Consider the following 24,991-nt stretch of genomic DNA (forward strand, 5'->3'; position numbering starts at 1 on the left):
AATAAAAGCGTATTAAAATAGACAGAAGCCAAAAATGATCTATTAAATTATTTTATATCTATATAATTATCTATATTTATCTATTTAAATATAGGCTACACGAAATATAATATGAACAAAGGTCTCAATTAAAAATGTGTGTACAAAGTTTAATGGGTGAGAAATGTGGAGCACGCAAGTATATAGGAAAGAAAGGAAATAAAAATAAAAACAGTCAAGTTACATAGTTTATTTGAATCAAACCGAAATAATATGGCAGTTAGGTAATTTTAACAACATTCTTATTTAATTTTGGAACCTTCAATAACAGACACTTAAGCTAAAATTGTACTTAGGTTAATTAAGATAATCAGCCCCCCACTATGTGAGGTATTTTCTTAATTTAATCAAGAAGAACCGTATTTAAAATACAGTAACAACATATCCTTAAATGCTAAATTGTAAATTAATTATCTGTTCACAGATGAATAAATTGAAAAGTCTCTCTGTTGTTCCCAAAACTAATAGTCTAAGATCCGACTGCGGGATTAGTGCGCTCATCGGCTATTTGCTAAAAACCAAATTTTTATGTATATTTATAATTAGGAGAATATATATCTTCCAAGTTGCCTATCAAAATTTGGCCGCTAGTATTTTTAATTAAATTATTTTTAATTGCTTTTTGGGAAAAAAATTCATTCACTTGTTTTTTAAATAAAATATCGTCTACATCACGGCAATTTACATAATGATTTAAAAAAATCACGGTTGCCATTGCGTACCTGGCCGCACCTCTTCGCAGCCAGGTGTAAACAGGTATGATTTCGTTACATTTATACGTTCATAACGTATATTTATTAATTATATATCAAATTGAAGCTAATTTTTTTTCTATTAATTATCATATATGGTTACCTAATTAAATCTGGCCGCAAATAAGGGTTGCTGGCTGTTAAAGATGATAAATATTTAAGGTAGAGTGAAAGAGAGTTAACGCGTAACATCATTTGTCAGACGAGGATAGCGATTGCCGGCTGTGCGACGGTTTTAAGCCATTGCGCATGCGTCGAATGTTAGTGTTCTCAACTGAACAGATGCGGCATTTTTATTCTAACATAAAAACCACGCTGTTTTGGAGTTCGTAATAAACGTTTTATATTTACATTGTTGTTTCATTTGTGCATCTAAAAATTATTAAATTAATTAACGTAAAATAAAATTGATAAAGATGAAGTCGTGTTTTTTGTGTAACGAAAAAAGCAATGAGTATTTATTAACTCTCTGTTACTTCCCGCTGGTTGAGAACACTAACATTCAACGCAAAACCGTCGCACGGCCGGCAATCGCTATCCTCGTCTGACAAATGATGTTACGCGTTAACTCTGTTTCACTCTACCTTAAATATTTATCATCTTTAACAGCCAGCAACCCTTATTTGCGGCCAGATTTAATTAGGTAACCATATATGATAATTAATAGAAAAAAATTAGCTTCAATTTGATATATAATTAATAAATATACGTTATGAACGTATAAATGTAACGAAATCATACCTGTTTACACCTGGCTGCGAAGAGGTGCGGCCAGGTACGCAATGGCAACCGTGATTTTTTTAAATCATTATGTAAATTGCCGTGATGTAGACGATATTTTATTTAAAAAACAAGTGAACGAAATTTTTTCCCAAAAAGCAATTGCCAATAATTTCATTAAAAATACTAGCGGCCAAATTTTGATAGGCAACTTGGTAGATATATATTCTCCTAATTATAAATATATATAAAAATTTGGTTTTTACCAAATAACCAATGAGCGCACTAATCCTGCAGTCGGATCTCGTACTATAAGTCTAAATGGTTATTTTCGTTTGACGTAGACGCTTATCGGTAGACTCTTTTAGTTGCGTTAAAAAGCCGTGGCTTCATTTATATTATAGGAATAATACAATGCATTTTTGGGAGTGCACAATTAATCGCGTCCACCTGAATCTGAATTAATATTATTTCACAATGATTCCAGCAGTAAATTAATAAAGGGGATTATCACCATTTTTTTCACGTAAATGCTTTAGTGAACTCAACTATATATAGTTATATTAAATAAAATATTCATATACATAGGTAACTGGGAACAAATCCGGCACGGTCGTCCGGCCCCTATTTAGGATTCCCTGTGTTAAGCCGCTTTCAGACTATGCTATAATATAATAGCATATATAGTATATCTCTTATAGCACAACAATATCGCACACAATGCATTGTTATTGACACACTCACACTGTACTGTACTTTAAATTATTGCCTAACTATAGGCTGCTATAGGATATGGCACTACAGTATAGCGTAATCTGAAAGCAGCTTAACGGGTACCAGATACTGATAAACATACTTATATATGATTAAATATATACATATATAGATAATAAACTGTCAGACAAAGAGCAAACAAACCTGTTCATCACACAATGTTTGCCCGATGTGGGAATCGAACCCACGACCCTCAGCGCGATAGTCAGGGCCGCTAACTACTACACCATTGAGTCAGTCAATTATAAAACCTTCTAATATTTTAGCACCGGATTGAGATTGAGGAAAAATACGGACGAAAATAAACATTATTAAACAAGTTGTGAAATCTTGTTTTGCTTAGAATTTAATGAATTATTAGCTTTAAAACTCTTTGTTCTTATATATCATTAAATGTCATTCACATTTTTCCTTAGAATCCGTCTCAGATTCTTCGTTTGACTGACCGTTATTTGCACTCGCATCTACAGAGTCCACCGAAGTCAGTACAGCTCCGTACCTATCTAAGAACTCCAGGACAACGCCGTTCGACCATCCGAATCCATCTTGAACCGTGTATTCACCGCCGCCGCCGTATTTACCAGCGTTCAACGCATCGTACTTCTCAAACATCTGTTTCTTTTCGGTAAATCCTGATTTACAAGCTCTCACCCAGACCTGGGCGAGTTCTTTTGCCAATTTACTACTCTCCTCGGAACCAATGTTTTGGATAGCCGTAACGACAATGCTGACTTCTGGAGGCCAAGCGTTAGGGAAGTCCCATTGTTCTCCACTGTTGACTAGAGACACCGGGACACCTCCGGGGTACTCGAGCGCTTGCGATTCGTGAAGGTACTCCAGGACTCTAGCGCCATGCTTAGCTAGAAATGGTTTTTCGACTGCGTTCATCCACAGGGGAGCTAGGTTGCTAGTGTAAAAATATCTACGTGGCTTATTATTCAATATGTCGTAGTCGTGCCAGACTCCGTCTTCTTCATCCCATAATGCTTGCTCTATAGAACTTCTCCATTGTTCGGCCATGTAGCCCCAGTGAGCCGCTCTCCGAGGATTCTTTAATATAGCTTGGAAGTTCGCCGTAATCTGTAACGCTCCGGCGAAAATAGCATTCAAGTCTACGGGGATAACGTTCTTTGTGTTTAAATTGGTTAGATTACCACTGTTGTCGCCGCTTTCTGAAATAAACCAGCGCGTAGAAAAGTCCCACCCGCTCTCAGCGGCGCTTTTTAAATCAGCGTAAATATCATTAGGATCAGTATTCTTGTCTAATTTCTGAGCCAATTCGTAATCTTCATAATAAGACTCCGGTCGAGGACCAGCGCTTGGAATATAATACCTCAGGAGAGTGTAAACTCTGTCGTCCTTGTTGAAAGCGATAAGATGAGTGTCCAGCCAATATTCTAATTCCTTTTCTAAAGCACTAATATACTTTCTGATGAATTCGATGTCCTTAGTCTTTTCGTAATAAAGCTTTACCATGGCCGCCAATAAAGGAGGCTGGCTACGTTCTTGGTAATACCATCTGCTTCCATTGGGAATGTGGCCAAATTTATACAGAAGCTCGATTAGGTTTTCGATCATTCCTTTTGCAGTTTCGGTCATGTCAGTGATTAGAAGACCTTCGATAATCCAATATGCGTCCCAATAGTAGATTTCTTTAAATCGACCTCCAGGAACGATGAAGCCATGTGTCATAGGCACGAGACTAGATTGTTCGGGTTTTTCAAGGACCGAGGGCTTAACGCGCCTGGCTAAAGTTGGCCAAATATCATTTAAAGCTTTAGCGAATTCCCGGAAACCTTCATCACGAATTTTGGCGAGGAAAGGCGGGTTTTCTTTATGGTCATCCGGTTTCCATTCTTCAAGTTCGCTGGTTTCATCAAAAAAGTCAACGACAAATTCCTGCAGGTCTTCTTTCGTTGGATTATGATTCGTGCGGTCCAATAGCTCTTGGAAGGCGGACAGTGTTGCGTTCTCGTCTTTACGCATTTGAAAATCGACGAAAGTTTTAGAATCGGGGTAGAGTCTGGCCATTTGAACGTAATGGAGCAGCGTACTGTTGCAGTAAACTGGTCTGATGCAAGTCGGCGGTAGGTCATCCGCGATTACCGTCGTCAATCCCACCAGTAGTAGAAACAACCTCATCTGTAACAAGAAAACAGTACTGTAGAACCAATATGTTCCATAGACTTCATATAAGAATGTAAATCTTCCTTTCAAGTCACCATATCACACAGAAAGTTCTTAAATAATAAATAGATGATTATTTAACAATAAAAAAATGTGAAAATCATTCTCATTATTAATCATTGTTATATGGATTTATATATATTATTTTAAACCGAATTTTATGTAAATTGTGTTTTGAGTGTGCAATCAAGTATCATGTTCTCTCTCTCTCTCCCTCTGTCTCTCTTTCTTTATATTTCTATTTTTTTTATTCCTACCCAAGTTGATAGCCTTGAGAGGCTATTTCAGCGTAACCTTAACTAGTAGGTGAGCTCACGGGGCTCAAACCTGACGATATTGCTAACACTAATCCTAGCAAGAGCAGTGTTCCGCTGAATCTACCACCGGATCGGAAACGCGACCCACTGAGAAGATCCGGCGAGAAACTCAGTGGACTGTGTCTGAGGGTTAATTTACTTGTCGAGCCCTTCGTCGCAAGCGACGGGTTCGACGAGAACGATGACCGGTGCTTGAGGTACCCTAAAGCACCGTTAGTGGATCAGGAGGATCCGAAATGACGTGTTTTGGGGGACATATACTACTTTCCATTCTGTCCGCAGGATCGGGAATGTTATATTTCAGACGAGGGCAATACGCACCCCAATACTACTCGCTGGAGTTATGCAAAATTTTGTGTAATCCACTAGTATCGTATAAATCTAATACCGGTTACAGAATCTGTCCATTTAATTTTAGACCATTAATATAAAACGAATATTACACGTTTAACTCCGGCCATGAACAAGTCAATAACAAGTTTTCGTTAACATTATTAGCATGTGCAAATCATAAATAGGTACGTCAATATTTTTTGTCAAAAATACCTTGACCTGTTGCGACTTGTTTTTTACGATCGTTTTTTTTTTAACTAGCTTCGCTGATTAGATTCAATCAAGATTTTAAACTTAAGAAATATCTTGATCCTCTTTATACGTTATGTTCCATAACCTGTTTCACCTTGTTCGGTCGTAGATTCAGAAATATAATATAAAGTCAAATATCTGGCCACTATTTGATATCGAGGCTGTTGTAGAAGATGTTAGTAGGCTAATAATACCAGAAGGTGGTATTAAACTACTTTTAACAGAAGTGGTGGGTTAAAAAGCCATAATAATATAACGGTATCACTTAGATTGTCTTCTTTTTCTCCACCGTATCCCACTAGGTGGGGTCGGCACAGCTAATTTTTCTCTTCCATTCTCTTCTATCAGCCGTCATCTCAACACTCACTCCTCTCTCTCTCTCATATCGTCATTCACACACTTCATCTATGTCTTCTTCGGTCGACCTCTTCCCCCTCTACCTTGCACTACCATTTCCATACATCTCCTAGTCACATGCATCTTCTCTCTACGCATCACATGTCCATACCACGCTAACCGTCCGCTCCTTAATTTGTTGTTTACCGGGGCCACTTTCACACTTCCTCTGATATACTCATTCTATATCTTATCCATTCTTGTCACTCCACACATCCATCTCAACATTCGCATCTCTGCCGCATGCACTCCTCTTTCATGCTTAAAGCGCCCAACACAACACTCAGATCCATACAGCACGACACGGTATCACTTAGATTGTATTTTACTATTATCGTAGAAATCCTCTCAGCTCCTAGATAGAACTTAATAATTAAATGTCGGTAAGGAAATTATTAGAACAAGTAGGCTATCATTCGAAATATTAGGCTCCAACCAACCATCACATTTAAATATGTTGTTAAATCTGCCACGATAAATGTAAATCTTTGCAACAACAAAAAAACCGAGCTCAAATCGATGGTTATTTAACTTTTTATTTTGTCGGATGTAAGGTCTATTGGCTATTAGTACTGTGGACTTTAATTTAAAAAAAAACTAAATGATTTTTATTAGCCAAGTTTTGTTTTCATGTAAAGATTTAACTGGAATAACCCCTTAAGCCACGATTAGATAGCAATAAAAAAGTAAAACTGGTTAAGATTTGGTTTTACAGCATCAATGACTATCGCGGTATTTTTAATCGAATAATAATTTTGATTAACTCGGTAGTGCAATAGTTAATGGCCCTGACTATTGCGCTGAGGTTCGTGGGTTCGATTCCCAGATCGGGCAAACATTCGTGTGATAAACAGGTTTGTTTGCTCTTTGTCTGGGTGTTTATTTTCTATATGTATATAAATATGTATGTCAATGTCTGGTACCCATAACACGGGGAATCCTAATTTGGGGCGGGATGACCGTTCGTGGTTTGTTCCCAGTTATCTATATGCATAGGTATATAAAAATGAATTGCTGTTCGTTAGTCTCGCTAAAACTCGAGAACGGCTGGAGCGATTTGGCTAATTTTGGTCTAATTATTTGTGGAAGTCCAGAGAAGGTTTAAAAGGTAGATAAATATGAAAATGCTCGGAAATAAATAAAAATAACAGTTTTGTTTGTCCTTTGATGTGTCCCCCGTCGGACGGATTCCTTTTGATTTTATACAAAAGTTTAGGTCTTTTATTTATCGATTTAGGCACTACGAAGTCTGCCGGGTCAGCTAGGTTATTAATAAATAACTTGTAACAAACCACTAAATAATAAACACTAAACACAATAATAATTTATTTCCTTGTAGAATTACGTGTAACGAATCCAGTATTTATTGCCTCTTGTCCTGGTGAAACTGGATAGGCTTCCGGGACACCAGTAATCCCTCATTTATAAAAAAAATACCTACTGTCATTGTGACAAATCATTACCAACCTTGACTTTGATCATTCTGAAAGTTTCCTATGTTAGAAGATTATTTTCCAATTAAAAGTCTTATGCTAAAGTCTATCCTTGACAACAGCGCCGAAATGTTGGCAAATTTTGAAAATCGTGGTAAGAAACCCGTCAGTAAGTACTGGCTGGACCAATTTTGATGATTTTTTTTTGTATGTGCTCCATTGTTCGAGAATGTTTTAGAATCACAATTTAAATATTATAACAACCTTTTTTAATTCATCAAAACAGTCCAGATGACTACAATTTATTCAAAAATGTTTTGAAATTTTCGCTAGTATATAATATAAGAATGAAGAAAAGTAGCCTAAAGCGAAAACGGTGGTTGGTACCACCACCCTGCCTATTTCTGGCGTTAAGCAGTAATGCGTTTCGATTTGAAGGGTGGGGCAGCCGTTGTACTGTAAAAACGGAGACCTTAGAACTAGTATCTAAGGTATATTCAGGCATCTATAACGTAAATGCCGACAGGAAATTAAGTTGTAGATGCCTATGGGCTCCGGTAACCACTTAACATCAGGTGGGCCGTGAGTTCATCCACCCACCTAAGCAATAAATATATATGTATAAATATTTTATTTGTAAGCTATTATTGCCAAAATAGTGAACCATTAATATAAGAAGAGGAAAGATTACATTTTTTCTTTGTTATGTTCTTTTTTTATTGTGTTTGTTACTGTCAGGACCAGATTCGTATAAAAGAATATTCAATAAGATCAATAATAAATTAGAGTTCGCTAATTGAATATAAAACTGTTCTGAATTTAATACACCAGTTTTTTCCCGCCATTTTGCGTTTGAATCTCAATTATAAATTACTTTTGTTCTGGAACAAACCCGTGTTTCACTGTTTAGAGTTAGAGTGGTTTATATAAGTCAATTTAAACTATGAATAACTGGGAGACGAGGGAACAAATCTCACTGGCAAACTAGGATGTGGTGATCATCAAGTCATACTTATTTATAAATAACCTAGCTTAGATTTAGAAAAAACGTTTGTATATAATAATCAAACGGTTTCTTCTTTTTAATCTTTTGTTTTTTTTTTGTTTTTATTCCCATCGAAACCCATTTAAAACCAATCGAAAACCAATGTAATCTGCATTTGAGGGAGCCATATAGAGTCCCTTCTCTATTTCGTGTGAAATTCGTGTTTTTGGATCACTCGTAATTAACACCACAATTGAAACAATAGGAGTTTTATTGTTGCAGCGGCTTACACAGTTTAATGTTGTACACTTATTTATTGTTTTACGTCTTATGGATTTTCGGCGGTAAAAAAATCTCGTGTCACAGACTATCTTCTTTTCTCGTGCGTTCCGACTTACGTATCGTAAAAAAAAGGTGCGTTCTTAAATGCCACACATTTATTAAAAATAGTGATAATTCGTCAACACACTTCACGTGGCATGGGTCCGCGAGAATTTCCTGGAAAAACCTAGAAACATATATAATATGTCTTCACCGAAAATCTATAGGTAGGCAGGCATCTTTCTTTGATTTTTATTTTATTTTATTTTTTATAGCTTAGATGCACCGGTGTTCGAATCCCACAGGCGGGTACCAATTTTTCTAATGAAATACGTACTCGACAAATGTTCACGATTGACTTTCACGGTGAAGGAATAACATCGTGTAATAAAAACCAAACCCGCAAAAATTATAATTTGTGTAATCACTGGTGGCAGGACCTCTTCCGTCTGCACGAGTAGGTACCACCGCCCTGCCTATTTCCGCCGTGAAGCAGTAATGCGTTTCGGTTCGAAGGGTGGGGTAGCCGTTGTAACTATACTGAGACCTTAGAACTTATATCTCGAGATGGGTGGCGCATTTACGTTGTAGATGTCTATGGGCTCCAGTAACCACTTAACACCAGGTGGGCTGTGAGCTCGTCCACTCATCTAAGCAATAAAAAAAAAAAAAACTATGAACGCGTTTTCATAATATATCGACAGATCTTTGAAATGGCCTTTACTTTTTCACAATGCCAATACAGATTACGATTAAATATCAAACATCACTTACGCTTATAAAAACATCGTAAACATTTTGTTAGAACAATTTTCAATTAACGCACCTACGTAGGTATGTTTTGTTTTCCTTTTGTCAGATTAGATATACGCATTCATGAGGATATAAAGAAATGGATTCTTAGTGTTCAGTAATTCCCTGCAGCGGAGGCAAGTCCAGTTCAATCCGTATTTCACAATTAAACAAAGTGTACAAAGTTTTCCTTATCCGCATGAATTGAATTTTGCTGTTCACTGAAGTTTGTTGTTTGAAGTCGTCGTGGCCTAAAGGTTAAGAAATAAGACATCCAGTGCATTCGTATCTAGCGATGCACCGGTGTTCGAATCCCGAACGCGGCTACCAATTTTTCTAATGAAATACGTACTTAAGAAATGTTCGCGATTGACTTCCACGGTGAAGGAATAACGTCGTGTAATAAAAATCAGACCCGCAAAATTATAATTTGCGTAATTACTGGTGGCAGGACCTCTTGTGAGTCCGCACGGGTAGGTACCACCACCCCGCCTATTTCTGTCGTGAGCAGTAATGCGTTGTAGCTATACTGAGACCTTAGAACTTATATCTCTAGGTGGGTGGCGCATTTAAGTTGTAGATGTCAGTGAATTGTATTGAACAGTCATAGTTAAAAAGTAAGAAAGTAGATGGGAAAGGATAAATATAATCCAAATTATATTTACAAAAAATAATAATTCTTAATGAAATTGACTGTGAAGAAATTTTACAATAGGTACTCTATTTTAGAAATTTTACTTTTTCTCTCTCTAGCTCTTTGAACATGTGCACGACTCAAGTGTAGTTAAGTGATTACCGAAGGTAAGTAACGAAAATAATATCATTCATCTTGCAAAAAATTACACAATACAATCGATATTCGACCTTGTGTCTGAAGGCGGACCGCTCATCTAATGCTAAAAAATTATTTACATGACCGAAACGACTATATCTTATTAAGCAACAAAACTTCAGAAATGCACTTTATCGTCAGCCGAATCCATTGTTGTTTGAGAATGTTTCGTAACTAATTCTGATCACATCTTGGAGCACATTCTTTTTTCTTCTACAAATTAAATTTTCACTTCTAACACCAAACACAAAAGGCTTATTTTAAACTGGCCATTAATACCTTTGTATGATCCTCGAGTTGAAATGAAATACACTTCATTCTCGTTCTTACGAAAATATGTATTTATCAATCTACGTACGATAACATTTCAAGACTTTCTTGACAGAAAACTGGAGTGTGCCTACGACTATTTCTGCGATTGAATACCATTGACAAATTAATACCAGCGACTATTTGTTATATTTTTTTATTGCCCTTGTAGGCAGACGAGCATACGGCCCACCTGATGGTGAGTGGTTACCGTCGCCCATGGACATCAGCAATGCCAGGGGCAGAGCCAAGCCGTTCCCTACCGCTTAATACTTTCCACAAGCCTCGTTTGAAGAAGGACATGTCATAGCGCTCGGGAAACAGCGAGCTACGTAAACTAATTCCATTCATAACGTTGCATTGTGAAAATGATTACAGTGAATTGAACTAAAACAGTTTATTTAGATCGTGTTTTTCCAAAAATAATATTGTTCTATAGGTTTCATAATGGCGAAATTCGACAATCATCACGTGGTTTTCCCAGTAGAATTTTAGGTCAGAGGAAACAGTGTAATAATTTGTTTTACATTCTGAAAAGTCTATTAAATAACAGGGGGGTTTCCGTTTAAGATGTTTGATAAGACCACAGAGTGTGCTAACTTTTGATTAGATAGCAAATGATACGCATATCTTGAATGACAACGCTAAGTATCATTGCCCTTATGGAAACAACACTTTGTATTTCTTATTATTGCAACAAAAATAGTAACAAGTTCGTATGTAAACATTTGATAATTACCTTTTTTTTAACAAATCAAGGAATATTATTTGTTACTCAAATAAGTGGAAGTCAAAATAAATCGAGCTGGAGGTGATAGATGAGTCGTAACACTAAATAGTAATTAAATCACTCACTCAATCACTGGTGGTAGGACCTCTTGGGAGTCCGCACCCCGCCTATTTCCGCCGTGAAACAGTAATGCGTTTCGGTTCGAAGGGTGGGGCAGCCATTGTAACTATACTGAGACCTTAGAACTTATATCTCGAGGTGGGTGGCGCATTTACGTTGTATATGTCTATGGGCTCCAGTAACCACTTAACACCAGGTTAGCTGTGAACTCGTCCATCCATCTAAGTAATAAAATATATATATATATACATTTCGAAATTCACAGACCACGTGCTGACGTATTGTTTATTTTAATGCACACGTCGTCGATCGCAATACAATGGCCTAAGTATCTATTGTCGGTCCTAGTTTGAGGTTCTAATGTACGATCATCCTTTATCATGATTTATAAATGAGTTTTAATGAGTTCTTCTTCGTGGCGTTCACGTTGCTAATCTAATATTTTTTAATTTAACGGCCGTCTGGTGTAGTGGTAAGTGACATGCTCACTACACAAGGGGGTCGCGGGCTCGAATCCCGCCAAGGGAGGATATTTGTATGATAAATATAAATGTCTTTTCCAGGGTTATGGATGTATATTAAATATATGTATGTGTATAATAAAAATCTTACATTTATTTCCGTTCTCTGGTACCTGTAACACAAGTTCTTTACGAACTTATCACGGGACCAGTTAACGTGGCGTGATTGTTAGTACATATTAAAAAAAAACATAAAAAAATAATAATAATAATAAATATAACTAGTATCTATAAGCTCCGGAACCGCTACTAATATTAAGTGTATTAATTATGACCGCTAGTCCACTAAGTTTCTCGCCGGATCTTCTCAGTGGGTCGCGTTTCCGATCCGGTGGTAAATTCTGCGACTGCTCTTGCTAGAGTCAGTGCTAGCAACGCCTTCTGGTTTGAGCCCCGAGAGCTCACCTACACGTTAGGTTTACGCTGACATAGCCTCTCAAGGTAACCAGCTTAGGTAGAGAAAAAAAAAAGCTCGTATATAACATATTATTATATAGTCAACCTCAGCTATTGTTGACAACTTGCCACCTTCTGTGCCACATTCCGTGCCCACCATTGCAGGCAGGTCATAATATTGGATCGGCATCCAGCCTTTTGGGAACAGTGTGCTTGCGTAAAAGTTAACTAAAATTTGTGGGGAGTTGAAACAGCGTCCCTAGCGGCAAACGAAGGGAAGCTATTCCAACTCCACACAAATTTTAGTTTTTTGCAATGGCAACTTTTTCGCAATCAAGAAGTTAAAAAACTAGCACTAAGTACACAATATGACGAAAAGAAAAGTCTTCTTTCAATCCGTTATACATGCGTACAATGTTAATTGTCAACTGCTATTGGATTAAATCTGTTAGAGGTTATATTATTTGGTCTTTAATATAAATACCAGAAACCAGTCTAAAATAATTGGTATACATACCACGTATTACTTTGAAATAAAATATATTCTTCCACTTCTACCCGCATTATATGCAAATTATTAAAGGCGTTAACAGTGTAACTGCATAAATTAATATGCGATGTCAAACCGGAAGCAACTTACCGGATATGATCGGTAAAAAGAAAAAAAAGAAAATTAAGTTTAATACTGGCAACACATTATTGGCTGTTGTTATGAAAATACAAAAAAAAACTAACAAAATTATGATATTTTTATATTTTTCGTATTTTAATTATAATTTTTTTGTGTAAATTTTTATTATAATAATAAAAAGCATTTGTAACACCCAAAACCGGATAAAGTAAAACAATACGAAATAAAGAACTAAAAAAGTCCTTCCCTATGGACACGTTGCAAGAGATATATTATTATATAAAGGCTATTTTTGGTATAAGCGATGTTTCTGCGACTCCGGTACCAACCCAGCCCCTCCTGGCTGAGCCTTTGCTCGCCCACCTGACCCCGGTAAAGCTATTCACTGGCGCAGCCTTATAATCACGCTTTTGAATACGTTCCAAATCTTTCGAAACTTAATGGAGGAGGTTATCAGAAATTTCCATTTAACATTCTGCTAATACGTTTGTAATTAAGATCAAGTACATATGAAGTAACGTATGTTGGCCTAAGTGCAATTGTAAGGCTACTTGCACAGAATAGCAAAATAATCGAACAATATATTGGCACTGCAACGATTTGCAGCTCTAGCGGCGGTAAATTCTGAATTTTAAAGCTATTGCATAGCTTCTTTCGCAGGCCTTGAGCGCGGCGAGTGAATCAAGAAATTCCGTAACGAAAATAACCTGACACCCCCATTACGCCTACTATGTAGCTCGCGTTCAACACATTCGCACGTTGCGCTTGTGTAGTGTTTGTAAATAAGCGCGTGGCGTGACGTCACACTAGATGCGCATCATGAAAAGTCTGCCCATCTCTCTCTCGCGTGGTCTAGCTTATGAGTGTGAAGGGGACAGTTAATATTTTGCTTTTATTAATGTTTAATATAGCGTGGTCTTGTTTTATTATTGTTTTAATATTATTATTATTTATTTATATTTATTTAAAATCTTATTAATTACATAATATTTTTTAAAAAAGATATTAAAAATACAATTTTTAAAAAACACTATATAAAAATAGATTGCCGCTGATGGCGGTGTCTACGACACAAGCCACCAGTGGTTAGGACTCCAGAGTGAGAAACCTCCTCACAATGCGTGCAGTATCGAGGATAACTGCTTTCTGTATTAGGCCCTTAACCCAGCTGGATAACGAAAGTTTCTTAAGATGTTGATCGAAACTTTTCGCTATCAAGCCGTGTACCGATACAACTATTGGAACAATGATGGTTGAATCAACATGCCACATGGCGGTAGTCTCGTGGGCCAGGTCTAAATATTTTATTAATTTGTCCTTTTCTGCCTTCACGAGGTTCTCGTCATGAGGAATGGTGACATCAACCAACACTGCTCGACGCGCAGATCGATCTATTATCACAATATCAGGTTTATTGGCAACAATATACCTATCCGTGATAATAGATCGGTCCCAGTAGAGCGTAACATGACCATTATCAAGAACTGGTTGAGGTTGATATTGGTAATAAGGTACAGCAGAATCAAGAAAACCATATTTCAGAGCAAGTTGTTGATGGATAATCCTAGCCACTTGGTTATGTCTATGCAAGTACTCGCCGTTAGCAAACCGAGAACAGCCAGAAACAATATGTCTAATAGACTCTCCCGGACGGTGGCATGCCCGACAAATGTCGACCGTCCCATCCTTTAGTATATATTTCCGGTAGTTGTTCGTCATGATAACTTCGTCCATAATTGCAAAGATAAAACCTTCAGTTTCCCCAAAGAGGTTACTGAATCGTAACCAGGCCACGGAAGCTAATTGGTCTACATCAGGCCCTGTGAGAGCCCGGTAGAACCTACCGTGTAACTCCTTGCTCCTCCATACGGTTATGCGATCTGAAATACCCTCTACCTTCAGCCTCTTCCAATTCCCGTTAGCTAAGGATAGCGGAGTTAGCCCCTTATCGACTGCAACGACATCCCGATACATATTCACGTTCATCTTAAGGAAATATTCCCTAAGGTTGTATATCTCTCGGTTATGTAGATCCTTGGCATTCAAAATACCACGACCCCCACATTTCCGAGGAATATACAACCTCATTACAGACGAACGTGGATGATGCATTCTGTATGCCGTTAACAATCGCCTGACTTTTCTGTCCAGTACGTTCAGCTCTGATTGCGTCCACCTTAGTATGCCAAAGGAATATGTTAACATAGGCATGACCCAACCATTAAACGCTCGGATTTTGTTTCCGCCTGATAAATGGCTTTTTAAGACCTTTATAAGACGACCAAAAAACCGATCTCTAAACGATTATTTCATATCTGCGTCAACAATATTCAGCACTTCAAACATACCAAGGTACTTGTACGTTTCCGATTCACAAAGAGACTTGAGGACCACACTATGGTTAAGTAGCAAGCAATCTGAGCTTACAACTTTACCTCTCTGTACATCTATGAACGCACATTTATCAACACCAAATTCCATCCCAATGGCTTTACTAAAACTGTCGGTTATTTTTAGTAAACTCATTAAGTCTGGTTTTTTGGAAGCAAATAATTTGAGATCATCCATGAACAAGAGATGTGATATAGCCTCAGCTCCTCTGCGAAGTCGGTAGCCTAGCGTTGAATCTTTAAGTAATGTACTTAAAGGATTAAGCGCCAAACAAAACCACAAAGGACTCAGACTGTCGCCCTGAAAGATACCCCGCTTAATCCTTATTAAATTCGGGGCAGCAGAAGAAGTCATCTGACCTGGTTGACTAAGAAACGTAGACCATTGACCCATGCATGAGCTAAGAAAGGAGCATAGTATGGGATTTATTTTATATAGCTCTAAAACTTTCATTAGCCATGTATGAGGCACAGAGTCATACGCTTTCTTATAATCAATCCAAGCCATATGAACGTTCCTCTTACCCCGCCGAACTTGTTGAGTAATGGTCATGTCAATGAGTAGCAAATCTTTTGTACCTCGAGACCCAGCCTTACATCCATTCTGATTAGGTGATAAAATGTTATTATTAAAAATGTGGTTTTGAATTTTGATTCTCAAAATGGATGTAAGTAGCTTATAGATGGTAGGTAAGCATGTAATTGGTCTGTAATTCTTGGGATCCGAGGTATTGCCAGATTTATAAATCAAATAAGTGATACCAGATGTCATGAAATCTGGGAGTGATCCCATCTCAAGGGCCTGTTGGAATTGAGCTGCCAGGCGTTCATGTGAACTTCGGATCCACTTGATCCAGTAACTGTGCAGTCCGTCCGGTCCCGGACTTTTCCAATTTGGCATCGAACGTACTGCACGAGAAACATCAATGGCGGATATTGTTATTGGATCCATCTCTTTATACGATTCACATTCCCGCCTGACAGTTTGTATCCATTCCCCTTCAGAGTGACCAATGGGTATCGACCAAATATTTTTCCAAAATGTTGACATGTCCTCTTCATTGACATTGTATGGCTCATCGGTCACTTATTATTATTATTATTATTATTATTTTTAATTATCATTGTCTAATTATAATTGCATAAGTTGATAAAAAATGCTATGCAATAGCTTTACCGTGGCAGTCCCCGAGTGCCACAGGTTTTTTTTTTTTGTTTATTACTTATATGGGTGGATGAGCCCGCAGCCCACCTGGTGTTAAGTGGTTACTGGAGCCCATAGACATCTACAACGTAAATTCGCCACCCACCTTGACATTTACGTTCTAAGGTCTCAGTACAGTTACAACGGCTGCCCCACCCTTCAAACCGAAACGCATTACTGCTTCACGGCAGAAATAGGCGGGGTGGTGGTACTTACCCGTGCGGACTCACAAGAGGTCCTACCACCAGAGATTGCTCTTGCTAGGGCTAGTGTTAGCAAATTCTCTCAGGTTGAACCCGTGAGCTCACCTACCCGTCCGGATTTAGCCGGAATAGCTGCTTAGACTACCCGCGAATAAGTTGAGAAAAAAAACTGTATCCAATTGAATAAAAATCAATTTCGACCTTCTATTATTTAGGTATTAATCGCAAACTTTGACATTTATCGAAAAAGACAAAATACTCTATGCACTTTACTTGAGACCTTAGAACTTATATCTCAAAGTGGGTGGCGCATTGTAAATGTCTATGGGCTCCAGTAACCACTTAACACCAGGTGGGCTGTGGGCTCGTGCACCAATAAAAAAAACTTTAGTAACACGGCTATAACAGGGAGCCACGCTGCGATTTGAGCTCCGATCACTATTTAAAACTAACTGATCTGTGAGCTCATCCGTAACAAGTACCACAGTAATAAACAGTTCGTAACAGTAACAAAAAGATATCGGTTGCCATCTCAATGGAAAATAGCCTCGTCCTTCCGTGCGCGCGTGTCAGTCGAGTTTTTCCTCTAAGCGTTCTAAACATTTTCCTGCAAATTCATTTTAATATAACAGGAAGTCTATCTTGTTTTTTCTCTTAGTAGAATTTCCAAATTGTAAACCGTTTAAAATTTTAACTTCTTCCTCATTTGCTTCAAGCACTATCATAGTATCTCATCGACTATCCTAGTATTTATTAAACACTATCCTTATATTATTATTACTTTGTCCTTTTTTTTACGCTGGGGAATCCATTTACGGATACCCGGTCGAGGGGGGTAACGGACCGGATTATGTCGGACTCCGGCGCCTCTTGAGAGGAAGAAGGGGAGAAGAGGGGGACCGAGGTCCTCCACTTCCCCCAATTTCTCACAGGAGACTATGGTGGTATATGGTGGGCTATGGTAGGTGTTCGAATCCCGCAGGCGGTTACCAATTTTTCTAATGAAATACGTACAAACTTAACAAATGTTCACGATTGTCTACCACAGTGAAGGAATAATATCGTGCAATAAAAATCAAACCCGCAAAATTATAGTTTGCGTAATTACTGGTGGTGGGACCTCTTGTGAGTCCGCACGGGTAGGTACCACCACCCCGCCTGTTTCTGCCATGAAATAGTAATGCGTTGCGGTTTGAAAGGTGGGGTAGCCGTTGTAACTATACTGAGACCTTAGTACTTATATCTCAAGGTGGGTGGCGCATTTACGTTGTAGATGTCTATGGGCTCCGGTAACCACTTAACAGCCGGTGGGCTGCGAGCTCATCAACCCATAAAAGCAATAAATGTTGTTTTTACATAAACTTCAAATTATCAGTCATTTATTTCGGTAATAGTATCGATGCGTACCTAACGAGTGTGTCTTTCAAGGGAGTATTTGAGGTAAAGCAAAGCTAATTTAAAAACAATCATTTTGAATTGAATACACACATATTGATCATTAACAAAAGTCCACCTTCATGCCTTCTATTCGTCAGGATTTCATTTGTATATTACAACATTTAATAATATAATAAGAACATATTTTGTTTTGTTATTATTATGTTTTGTATTCTTCTCGATTTTCACATGTCGCAGATGTAAGTAACACTTCAATCGTGAAGATGAAAACAAAACGATATAAATTATAATAGACGAATGAATGAAACGTAAAGTTGTTTTGAATAATATTTAAGTATTACCTTAAAATTTTGTGTTAGTTAAAATACCAAAGTTTTTGGTTTTTGAAGTGAAAACTTCTTTAGCATCGTTATGACTCGATAGTCGATGAAACGAAAAAGCGACAGTAAAAAGAGATAGACGCATACATTTATAAGATTTAACGTGGGAGAACATGAGATAGGAAGCATAATACAGTCTTTCTTATATTCGTGGTTCTCTTTGGGCTCTGCTTCGTACCTAATATTCGTACTTAATACATTATATTCAAATCTATGTAATATATACGAATAAAATGTAAAATAATTATCAAACTTTGTTCACTATGATCAATCCGAAATTTTACATTCGTCTCATTATCTTGATGCCAAAATTTTTGAAGGTTTCACTTCTACCACGTGTAATAAATTGCACACATGTATTTTTTTTTCTTTTTCTATAGAACGTTCAAATGCGGCCCGTATTAAGTCATTACGGGTCCCATAGACCCCACAATGTGTGTCAACACTTATTTGGAGACATGACTTCAAAGCCTCAATTGTATTGCGTATTACAAGAACGCTTCGTGGCAGCAATAGACAGGATAGTGGTACTTGCCTATGCGGTCAGAAAATAGGCCTGATTTACATTTTATTGTCGGAACCTTTACAAAAATAGTAGTGTAATATTTAAAGAATTCAAATCTCAATTTGTTGCTAGACGAGAATGCGAGGTTTTTATGTTTGTTTCCAAGTTGTTATTCGTTAAAGAACCAAACATATTTTCAGAAAAAAAAAAACTTGTCTTAATTATCTTATTATATAAATATTTGTACGTTTTTTTTTGCACTGGCAGATAACATAATATGTATTTAACAATGAATATTTTGATATGGTCGGAGTACCTATATGAAATAATTTTACTTTTGATTGATTTAGAAATGGAATTTTCAAAAGCCAACTATGATTCAGACAGATCGTACAAACAACAGTGAACAGTAAACAAAGCTCACATCTTTGTTTATTTCTAAGTATCTTATGAACATTATTATCACACAATATTCCTGATGTATATATCTATTAAATACTAGCTGACCCGGCAGACTTCGTAGTGCCTGAATCGATAAATAAAAGACCTAAACTTTTATATAAAATAAACTTAAAACAAACAAAAGGAATCCGTCCAATGGAGACACATCAAAGGAAAAACAAAATTGTCATATTTTTTATTTAATTCCGAGCATTTTCAAATTTATCCACCTTTTAAACCTTCTAACTTTGGACTTCCAGAAATATTTCAAGACCAAAATTAGCCAAATCGGTGCAGCCGTTCTCGAGTTTTAGCGAGACTAACGAACAGCAATTCATTTTTAGATATGTAAGATATATGTATATTTTTTGTGAATAAATCGTTTACTGAATCTAAAATGAAAACAATTTTCATTTATTAAGCGTATACTTATAATTTTGCGAATTCATTTTCGTAAAACAGAAATACATATATGCTATGCATATGTGCTATAAAGTCACTAATGCAATTTTTGTCAACTCTGAACTTAGTATGAGAAGATACATTTTTTAATAGTTATTAGTGAGACGAGAGAGATGTTTACTTTTACTGATGAAGTTTAAAGTTGTAGTTTAAATATTATTTTATTTCTATAGTCTAGCTGAACTACATCAGAATTATATAATAAGATGTTGAATTTTCCAACGTTTCTCAACGAAAAATTACATAATTTGCATAAGTGACGTTATCGCACCGTATGTGCGATATATCCAAGTCCGTCCCTGCGTCACACGGGTCCGTTGACCTAACGCGACAACTGATTTTTAATTTATTAAAATTAATAATTAAACGGCCTTTTTATATGTGATCGAGTCTGACATCATAATATTATAATATATAATATAATATAATAATATTAGTGTTTAAAATAAAACCATTCACATAGGTAATTTATCTTCTGGCCAAAAGGTTTCATAATTGCTTCTGGTTTGACTTTTTTTTTCGGGCCGGGCCGAACCTCCTACGTGGTCTCCGGGCCTTGGGGGCGTGCGGAGTATATGGGACTTGACGGACCGTAGATATTGGGAGCGAACCGTGAGCATGAGGAATGGAATTTGGGACCCGACTAAACGACTCCGCTGCACTTTTTCACCCGGTCAGAGTAGAGGGCTGGTTTAACATTCGACTTGACCTAGTTTTCAGACATATTAAAAATAAACAGGCAAAGGAATCCTATCTACAATCTTCTCGGTGGGACACGATGCCGATCCGCCGAACTGAACCCCGTGAGCTCGCCTTCACGCCCGGTGAAGCTAGAATAGCCCCTCAAGACTACTAGCTAGGCTTAAAAAACAATTAAAACCTATTTGCCAGTTTAATTTTCAAATATCCAAACTCCATTATATTTTTATGCGATACACAGGTACAACTTAAGAGTTAAGATTTTTTTAAATATACTCACTTTGAAATTAAACCAACACAAAATTGTACAGAGTAAACGATAATTATAACATAGAAAGATCTAGAGATAAGAAAGAAGAAAATAGATACCATCATAACAATTGCATTGCTCAAAAGTATTACCGTACTCAATTCCAATGTCTTTTTTGGATCATTGTATTTTCGTTTTGTTTTTCGAAATTTGAAAGTCAAAAAAATGTAAGCACTTCGGTTTTTTAAAAATACTTAAGAATGATTTTAACATTATCTGTGCAACTAATTGTTAATTGCCAGCGTCTGCGGATTAATCTTGTGCCTCGTCTAATTGGCCATAATGTTGAGTATAATAACTGTATGTGAAGGACTAAGACTCAAGCCTAGATTTAAAATTTTCAACAGATCTTACATTATCCATCACACAATTGACGAGAAATTTATATTGTGTTTTTTGTGGCAAACGAAAGTGACATATTTCATTGCTGCCCATTGATGCCCAACAATAAAATAAAATAAACAAATTAAGTAACAGAAGATGGTAACAGCACACATTTTCTAGATTATTCAAAGAAATTCAAAACAAAGTTTTTCTTATCACAAAATAAAATAAATAAATGTATATAACTTAAGTGTAAATAAAAACAACAAAAAAAAAACTCACCGTAAAGACGATCAACGTTCACTTACAAAAACAAAAATAATAATGATAACAATTCCTTTACACTAGGTACTAAATCTCTAGTACTAAGTAAGTAACTAAACTGTTTATTTTAAAGACAAAATAATTTTATAATTCGATTGTCATTTTTTTTTATTCGATTATAATCGCGTACGTCCGACTCGATCGTTCTGACGCGAATGTCAGTTCCAGTTTACCGAAGGCTGTATTTATACACCTATAATATTCTTATCAGGAAAATTCGGATGATTAATTTATTTTGTTATGACACGTATTGTTATTCAGTTCAGTTTTCCCGAGTTTCAGACTCAGTCGTTCGTCACCACGGAAACTTTAAAGCGCTCCGAAAATAATTTGATATATAAAAAAAAACGAAATTAAACCTTACAAATAGAATTAAGTAGTCATTGTTACGTCTATGCTACGTATTAAGACCTTTGCCTATATAACAATTTGTTGTTCCATTTTCTTTTCATATATGCTTCTACTAGAGTTATCTTATACTTGTCGATATAAAATTTATATCTTCCTTAAAGATTCCGCAGCGGGCTAGCCGAAATCTATTAAATTTTAAGCAAACCTTAGCGAGTAATTCTGTGAAGTTCAGTAGCAAGCGAAACCAAAGCAAGTTCATAAGGTGACTCTAGTATACTGGTTTTTTTTTTTTTTTTTCCTACCTAAGCTGATAGCCTTGACGATGTTGCTAACACGAACCCTAGCAAGAGCCGTGCTTCGCAGAATCTACCACCGGATCGGAAACGCGACCCACTGAGAAGATCCGGCGAGAAACTCAGTGGGCTGTGTCTGAGAGTTAATTTACTCGTCGAGCCCTTCGTCGCAAGCGACGGGTTCGACGAGAACGGTGACCGGTGCTTGAAGTACCTAAAAGCACCGTTAGTGGATCGGGAGGATCCGAGATGACGTGTTTTGGGCGACGTCGACTGCTTTCCATTCTGTCCGCAGGATCGGGAATGTAGTTACCGGCGGCCACGATGAGAGGGTTCTCGTGTCGTGCCGCTTTATCGAAGTGGCGCATGGACGCCGACTGCAGATACTTACTGATGGACTCTAAGTCCAGGTCGTCATGGAGGTCGACATTCCTGACGAACCACGGGGCTCCGACGGCTATCCTGCAAAAACGGGATTGAATGATTTGGAAGGATTTTAAGTGTATGCGGGCCGCGTGAGCGAACACTACACTTGCATAGGTCATGACGGGGCGTATGCAAGTTTTGTAGAGTGTCACCTTATTTCTAAGGGACATTTTACTTCTCCTACATATCATCGGGTAGAGACGTCCTAGAATGAAGGCGGCACGGTCGCGTACCGTCTTGATGTGGGGGCGGAATGTCATCCTACTGTCGAGGGTGACGCCTAAATATTTGACCTTCGGGGCCCACGGTATGGGCTGGTCGAACATCGTGATCGGGCGAACGGCGGAGGCGGGGGTATTGACGCGCCTAGTCGGGAGGGATATACTGGAGATTAACCATCTAATAATACAAACTTGACTGACTCCATGGTGCAGTGGTTAACGGCCCTGACTGTTTGCGCCGAGGGTCGTGGGTTCGATTCCCACATCGGGCAAATATTTTGTGATAACAAGTTTGTTTGCTCTTTGTTTGGGTGTTTATCATCTATTTATATATATTTAAACCTATATAAGTGTGTTTATCATTCTCTGGTACCCATAACACAGGGGACCGGATATTCTTAGCGGGTCGCGATTCCGATCCGGTAGTAGATTCATTCGCGAAGCAGCTGCTCTTGAGTTGTTAGGTCTCCTTCGGAGGCGCTCGGGCGGCTGTTAGCAAATCCCACCCTTCCTGGGTGAGCCTTTGTTCGCCCACCTATCCTGGTGAAACTGGAAAGGCTACCAGGCGTCCAGTAATCCTTCAATCCTAAAAAAACACGGGGAATCCTAATTTGGGGCCGGATGACCGTTCGTGATTTGTTGTTATTATTAAACTAGTACTTATCTATTGCCAAGAGAAAGAGCTGGTGTGCGCTAGCAATCTCCGTCGGCCTGGTGACTTTATGCATCTTTAAGCGCATCTCCTGCGGAAAGTTTAAATAAATAAATAAAATGCAATTTCATACGTGTGCGTATTCAGAGCTACGAATATTAATTCAGTTCTTGTTGACCTTGTATCGCGACCCACTTGCTCTCAAATCCGATCTCCGTCGCTTATTGACATCGACAATCACCGCAGCTAAGTTAGTTATTATCACTAACGGCATGTTAGAGAGGTCTGGTAAAACGGTGGCCCAGAACCTGTTGATGCGGCTAAAATATTTCAGGAAATGTCCATGACGCAACAATGTTTTTAAGGGAGAACGCTCTATCGTCAATACTTTATGGAAAGCGACATGAAAGAAAAGCGGCCTAAGAAGCCTTTTTTTAACGCTGGGGAATCCGTTTACGGATACTCGGTCGAGAGGGGTAACAGACCGGGCTATGTTGTACTCTGGTGCCTCCAGAGAAGAAGAGGCAGAAAACCGAGGTCCCATTCTTCTTCCAATTCCTGCCGGGAGACTTCGCCTTGAGAAAGGCGCGCCAGACGCTGCACGGCGTCAGCCACGCAAGACCCGTCCCGCAAAACCGACTACCGACTAAAACCCATCGGGCTTCACCACTCCGACTCCGCGAAAACCACCGTACTGCTTAATGTGCGAGTTTAAGAAGCCTGTGCCACTGAAATTGTCAATGAACATGTCCACTAGTGAAAGAGTTGACAGCCATGCAGGTCACCAATGCCCTACTTGGCGCAATGGAAGCAATTATGTCGATTTCAGCTACTAAGGATCTGGATTGCCTTTTATTTTATTATATTTTTTTCAGGCCGGGGGCCGAACCTCCTACGAGGTCCCTGCACCTAGGAGGCACGTGGGGTATGTGGGACTGGTCTGCGACTGCGAGACCGCGGGCCCAAGGATGTTTTAGGACCCTACCCACTAAACGACTCCCCTGCACTCTTCGCCCAAGCGTCCGATCCCCTCCGAGGTCAGAACCCGGATGAGGTACGGGGGTTACCGCGGTCACCACTGCAACCAGACAGCGCAGCTCACCCCAAGGACGCCCGGCTGACGGAGGCAAATCGAATACTCTGACATGTCAGCTGTCTCGGTACCCGTCGGCGGCCCGTCAGGCCGCCTAGGACCTGGATTGCCTAACTTTGCCTTCTTTTGTTTTTAAAATATGTTTTATTTAGTATTTTATGTCACTTAGATATAGTTAGATTCATTCTCAGTATCGTTCGTATTCATCTTTCCCATAATCTACTAGATATTCCGACGCCTTAGTAAGAAGATCAAAGAAAGAAATCGACACAGTTACTTCAGTGCGCCACATAGCGCACCGGTGACCTACACAGCAGTCAATGTGTTAAATTAAAATATTCTCTAAATCTATAATACCTAATCTAAGTATAATATCATGCGTGTATCGTAAAGAATGTACGCACGAGTACTCAGGGACGGGAGATTGAACAACAAAAACCCTACCTACCTACAACCTACAAAACCCTACGACAGA

At 38.1% G+C, this 24,991-nt stretch overlaps 1 protein-coding gene and 1 long non-coding RNA gene across 2 annotated transcripts in view; both read right to left on the bottom strand.

Moving 5' to 3' along the window:
• The window catches only part of LOC149501077 (uncharacterized), a 94,225-nt gene that overhangs the window by 23,618 nt on the left and 45,616 nt on the right, over positions 1 to 24,991 (bottom strand). The window lies entirely within an intron of this gene.
• On the bottom strand, positions 214 to 21,636 carry LOC114241330 (trehalase). Its single transcript, XM_028172135.2, has 2 exons — positions 21,439 to 21,636; positions 214 to 4,427 (listed from the first exon to the last, which is right to left on the bottom strand). The coding sequence occupies exon 2, from the start codon at positions 4,425 to 4,427 to the stop codon at positions 2,682 to 2,684; it is 1,746 nt and encodes a 581-aa protein (XP_028027936.2). The 5' UTR covers positions 21,439 to 21,636; the 3' UTR covers positions 214 to 2,681.

This window comes from Bombyx mandarina, chromosome 17 (assembly GCF_030267445.1).
Source record: "Bombyx mandarina strain Sakado chromosome 17, ASM3026744v2".
Lineage (NCBI taxonomy): Eukaryota > Metazoa > Arthropoda > Insecta > Lepidoptera > Bombycidae > Bombyx > Bombyx mandarina.

Coding starts and splice junctions, on each gene's coding strand:
- LOC114241330 (XM_028172135.2), bottom strand. CDS start 4,427: ATGAGGTTGTTTCTACTACTGGTGGGATTGACGACGGTAATCGCGGAT.